Below are 6,000 nucleotides of genomic sequence, written 5' to 3' on the forward strand. Positions count from 1 at the left end.
CAGCAAACACTTCCAGTGGCATGAAATTCATTATGTGCTATTTTCTAATTATACCAGAAACTCACTTTCTGCCCTTTGAAAAATTCTTCCCTGATGGAATTTTTTTCTTTCATGCTATATTCTCTTGGTTTCTTGTCTAATAATCTATTTTGTTCTCTGTTATTCAATTGAAGTGTTAAAGAAGTTGAAATCTATCTCTAAAGCCACAATGCCACTTCTCTTCATTCACTCACTGATTCATTCAACATTAACTGAGGGTTACTCTGTAACAAGCCACCGTTAACATTGGGGACACAAAAATGACCACTATACCGTCTCTGCCCTCAGATGTTCCCAATTCTTGCTGACCTCCCGGGAAGGCCCAGTGAAATAACACCAAACATCATGAGATAATTTATCTGAAAGACTTTCACTAGATCAGTTGCTCCAACCCTTTTAGGAAGCAAAGGGAATGGAAAGATAAAGGAGCCAGCCAGGGTTATTTGCTGCATGTTACAAATGGGAAAGCCGAGTCCAGGAGGGGGAGGAGGGGAGAAAGGGAATGAATCAAAATTACTTAATACAGCAGATCATGTGTCTTTTCATTTTCATGTTCTGTGAGGTAGGTGTTTTTATCACCATTTTACACATGCAGAAATGGACACTTAAATTGAAGAGCCGGTGGGCAAGTCAGCCCATCCATAGATGGCAGAGCTGGGCTTTAAACACAAGTGTGATCTGAAGTGAAGCTGTCAGTCTGCTGACTCAGCACCTACAGGCAGGTCCACAGCTCTCTGGGAATCTCCTGCCCCCATTGTCCCTCCGGGTCTTCTAGGCCAATGGTTTTAAACTTGAACATGCATCAGAATCACCCGAGGGCTTGTTAAAACACATAATTTCAAGCCCCACCCCCAGAGTTTCTCATTCAGTAGGTCTAGGGTGGGGCTGAAAATTTGCATTTCCAAGTTCCCAGAGGATGTTGAAGATAGTGATGATCCAGGGACCACACTTGAGGACACTGCTCTAGGTGAAACAATAATTCTCCTTTAAAATAATGGACTCCCCCCGCCATTTTCTAAAGTACATTGGTTTGTAAAATACAAGTACACAAAAATGTGGAACCTACAAAAGGCAGCAGAGAAGAGAGTTCATTCATCTTCTTTCTCCCTGAGAACACTGTAACAGTTCAGCATCGGTCCTTGTCTTTTGCCTGTGTCTGGGCACAGGGGAAGCAGAGTGGCATATCTTTGTGGCACATTGTTCTGGTCCCTGGTTAAGCCATGGTTAAGATCCAGCTTCTCTGCAACTCCAGGTAAGCCTGAGCCAAGCTTCAATCTCCTCTTCTGTGAAATGCACTTACACTGCCACCCATCTCTGGGTTGTTGGGAGGGTTAAAAGAGACAGTGTATTTTTCAACATTTCACACAAGATCTGATGTGGAATCAAGGCTCAATATTTGTTCTTTCTGTTTTAGCCCCAAGGATCCTAATTCTGTTTAAGCCCCACTGCCCTTCCTCTCTGTTCCTCAGTGTGGGACCTCTGATGATCTGCTTGGTCCTGCCACTCACTGTCTCAGCTCTAAGCGCAGCACCCCAAGACACCGCCGTTAGAGTTGTCTCTAGTGCTCTCTGGGCCCAGTTCGCCTGTTTTACAGCCCAAGCTTAATGAGGGCTTTTAACTTTCCATTCACCAGCAGCATAACTCCACTTTTAATAACACACCTTGTTCACGACAAAAATTTGCTCCTGGCAATCATGGTTTCGACCACAAAACCGCAGTGGGGAGGCGTTCCTGGTTAACTCTTTCAGCGCTCCAGGCAGTCTGGAGCCTGAGCTGCTGGAGATCAGATAGACACTGTGGCTGGCTGGGCCTCAGTCATTGGCTAGGTCTCGGCCCCCCCACCCAGCGGCTTCTCTCCAGGGATTTGGGGTTGGGTGTAGGATTCCCAACCAAAGAGGGTGTCCAGACTGCGCACTGAGGCAGGCAGTGGGGAGGATCCTGACGTGCCTCCTCCAGCTGATGGACCTACTATGTGCCAAGTCCTTCGATGTGGCAGAACCCTGCTTTCCTCGGTTGTAAACTGTGGCTGACTCAAGGGTCAGGGCTGGGTTCTACAGGTGTGCCAGGCACACAGTAGGCCCTCAGGAGACTCGGAACAATAGAAAGGGCAGGGAAGTCACCTTGCACCTCCTGGTCACCAGAGGCCACAACATCCAACCCACTTAGGAAATCCCACACAGGCAGTGTGCAGGCACAAAAGCCAAAGCACAAGCACTGGCTGTGTGCACACGAGACCCGCTGCCCCAAGATCCCTTGCAGCCGGAAGCAGCTACGGGGCATGGTGAGACCATGAGCTGGAGACACACAGAGGCCTGGCTGAGGCCGGGCGCTGGGCTTGACCACATGAAAGGCCTGGGCGCTTGCCACCCACCAGCCGCCTCAAGCTGGTTCTGACTACATTGCCAGGCTTCCATGCTCCTCACAAGAGGCCTTCGAGATGCCGCCCTCCACCTAAGATCTCATAATCAGAATGACATTTATGGAGCTCCTACTCTGGGCCCAATGGTCCACATATTGAAGCTCACTGTTCCACCCTGCCAGGTAGGTGTTCACAGTTTACAGGAAGGACACACAGATACTCCCGGATCCAGCAGTGGGCAAGTGGCAGAATTGGAAGTCAGATGTAAGCCTGACTTTCCCCACTGTACTAGGGCTGACAAGAACTGGTCATTCTATCAGGCTAAAGATGAATCCTTGGACCAGTACTCTTAGGGACTTTTTAGGAGAATCCCCTGCAAGAGCGAGGCCACAGCAGTAGCTCAGAACTTGCAAGGTAAGCACTTGGCACCTTATCCCCATCCCCCTTAATAGGAGCAGCTGAGTCCCCAGGGTCTGCTATTGTAATCTGAAATGGTGGCTTCAGAGTCTTCCTGCAATTACTCAGCAGGCATAGGCTTTTTCCAAGAAAGGAGAAGACTCATCAAGTCCAAATCATTGAGGAGAAAAGTAGAAAACCTTTCTATAAAGTAACCAGCTTCAGGACATGGATCCTCTAAGGAGCAACATGAATAGGTCTACATGGAATGGTAGTACATCTCAAAACTTTTTTGTGTGTGGAAAAATGGAAAATGAAAGGGTTCAGAATTGCTCAATTGCTTATTTCTGTATGAAGTAACAATTGCGTTACTAGTTTGCTCCCTACCGGGCTTGAGAGCAATCACTATTTTAAAGTTGTTGGATTTCCTAACTCCAATAGGTGGGTACTACTGTTGGCCACAATTTATAGGTGAAGAAATGGAGAATCAGGTGATGTGACTTGCCCAAAGTCACACAGATAATAAGTGGCAGAGCTGGGACTTGAGCCCAGGTGCCAGCACAGTGTACCCACTCTTATTCTAGTCCAATTGTCAACCCAGGGAATTTGTTCAAAAGAAATCATGCCAGTTAACCACAGAGATTTTACTGTGAACGTAGTTGGCCAACCTAGAAGAACCCAAGGGCTACCTAATCGTAGTATCCTGATTGCAGCCAGGACCCACCAACTGCTCTGCCCGTAGGTCTTTAAATTCTTAAAATACTATTGACCAGTAGCTTAAAAAAATGGTTGTTCCACTCACCTCTGCCCACTCACATCTAAGAGTGGCAGGAAGAGGAGAGTCACGGCTTAAGAAGTTCTGGCTTCATCTGCCAGCTCCTTGAACCCAGGCTAAAACAGCACGGATCCTATCCTCATCCCACCTTCTCTGAGGTCTGGACTCCATGCAGGGTGTGCATAGTGAACGTCAGCATTAGCCAGTGAGGATTCTGAATCCCAGGTGTGGGCAGGAATGCACCTGCATCCTTCCAGGCAACAGAGATGACCTCATCGAAAACCACTCCTCAGCTTCCCCAGCCTTAGAACTGCCTCTGAACAAAATGAACCACATTTTATTGAAAGCATCTGCCACTCTTAGCTTTGTGTTAAGCATTTTACAGCCTTTAGCACACTTGACTCTCAAGAATCCTACAAAGCATACTTGTACCCATTTCCCAGATGAGGAAAATGAAACTCAGATAAGTTGAACGACCTGTTCAAGGTCCCACAGCTTTTGAGGGATAGAACCTGGATTTGAACCTAGGTCAAACCCCCTACAGAGAATGCACATGCTAAACCACCACGCTGTAACCTTCCTGCTTGGGACTGTTCCAATTCAACAAAGAAGTGCCTTTAGAGTAACCCAATTCTCTGCTTAAGTCAGCTCTTAGAAGCATCTCAAAGAAGTTCCTTTTGGCAAGGAAATAGAAAGCCTCTATGGGGCTGGGGTTGTCTGATTTCCAAGGCCCCTTCAGAGTATCAAAAAGTGGTGCCAGAGTTTCACAGAGTTCACAGTTTCAGTCCTGTGTTTCTCTGCCTGGCTCGAAACTGCTTAGCCGAGGGAGAGAAAAACTATTTTCCCAGGCAATTGCTCAGCTCTAGCTTGAGACCAGGGCTTGCCTCAACACGCCAAAGCAGGATCGTCAGCCCATTCATTTACCCTTACAAATTGCCGTGTGAATTCTGGCGCCAGCCTCCCTGCTCTTCCTCCTCTTGGAAACCCCATCTACCCTCTATGCTCAGAGAGCACCAGGCATCCACAGATGTTTACTCACTCAAGTTCATTCGACATCTTCCTGCTCCCAGGCTCCGGTGATCTGCACTGAGGCTCTGATGACCACTTTTCTCTAGTTTTTGCTTGACGCAGACATTCCCTTCCCAGGGAAGTGTTTGATTTATGTTGAGGTTTAGGTGTCAGGATTTTGCTGACAGGTAAGTTCCCAGCAGCGCTGGTGCTGATTGGCTGTAGGTACAGGTGCCGGTGCCGGAGACTGCAGGTATACCTCAACAGGTGCAGCTGTTAACTCTTGGCCCTCCAGTAGGGGCGGAGCCATGAGGGGCTGGCTGGGTGTAGCTGGCCAATTCCTTCCTTGGTGAGGGGGCGGCGGGGGGCGGAGATGAGGGAGGAGGAAAGAGAAAGAAACGCTGGAAAGAAGCAAGAGAACTAGAGGAAAAATACAGAGACAGATACTCGGCTTAGAGGAAATCTAGATCGCAATTTCTAGTTAGTGTCCTGGATCCCAGAAACATCCCTTCCTCCAAATTCCTCTGTCCTTTTCTATCACTGGGAAATCTCAAAGGAGAGAGCAGATCTTCCCCAGGTGGGTCTTTGTTTAAGTCTCCCCCTGCCCCCAGCTTTTCTTTCTTAAGACTTTCCCCTTATTTATGAATAATATCTTAGTTATTCAAGTGATTACTTTTGATTCTCACAGTAGCCCAGTATGTTGACTTACTGCCAGTTTACTCTTCCCAACACATGCACATTACAGATGAGGGAAGAAAGGGAGGCTGGAGAAGTAAAGTGACTTGCGTAAGGGCACTAAAGTGACTGTCAGAGCTCAGACCCAAATCTTTGATCCGGAGTCTGGGTGCCCCTTGAGCTGAAGCCAATGGCCTCGATTCAATGGATTCTCATTGAGCATCTGCTGTCTGCAATGCCCTACTTTGGATTCTGGGGAAACAGAGGCCAAAAAACTAGAGTTACAACTCTGGAGGAGTTTGCCATATGGGGAGGGCATGGGGGTGGGGGCCAATCTTTTATTTAGTATGATACAGATCTGAATGGGATGTGGGCAAACCACATACCTCGGGTCAGCACAGAAGGGATGGAAAAGTTGAAGTTCGCCATCTTTGAAGCCTTAGCAGACTGGTCATTTCTCAAACTCTGAGCGCTTCTTTCTGCTTTGGGGGCTTAGGAGAAGTCAGATACCTATTAGATGAAGTATTTGTGGAATAATTGCTGTGAGCTGTCTTCTATAAAGAACAAGGTTGGTAAACCCAGAATATCCACAAGCAGAGAATGCTAGAGCTTTTTAAAGAGAGTCTGCCAGAAATAATTTGAAATTAAATTTAAGCCAAAAATCTTGGGATTTTTTTCCCCCTTTCTGTCCCTCTACCCCTTGCTCCTGTCAAATTCTCTCTTTGCTCTGTCTTCCTGGGAGCTTCAC

The 6,000-nt window shown here is 47.4% G+C and overlaps 1 protein-coding gene across 1 annotated transcript in view; it reads right to left on the minus strand.

Moving 5' to 3' along the window:
• Window positions 1–4,850, minus strand: part of Grhl3 (grainyhead like transcription factor 3) — a 30,554-nt gene extending 25,704 nt beyond the window's left edge. Inside the window, exon 1 of the mRNA XM_004850591.3 lies at window positions 4,609–4,850. Coding sequence (XP_004850648.1) covers window positions 4,609–4,625 — 17 coding nt within the window. The 5' untranslated portion in view covers window positions 4,626–4,850. The remainder of the gene's footprint in view (window positions 1–4,608) is intronic.
• Between the last annotated feature and the right edge of the window lie 1,150 nt (window positions 4,851–6,000).

This window comes from Heterocephalus glaber, unplaced genomic scaffold (genome assembly GCF_053883595.1).
Source record: "Heterocephalus glaber isolate CG9 unplaced genomic scaffold, H.glaber_assembly_v1.0 deba00001452, whole genome shotgun sequence".
NCBI lineage: Eukaryota > Metazoa > Chordata > Mammalia > Rodentia > Bathyergidae > Heterocephalus > Heterocephalus glaber.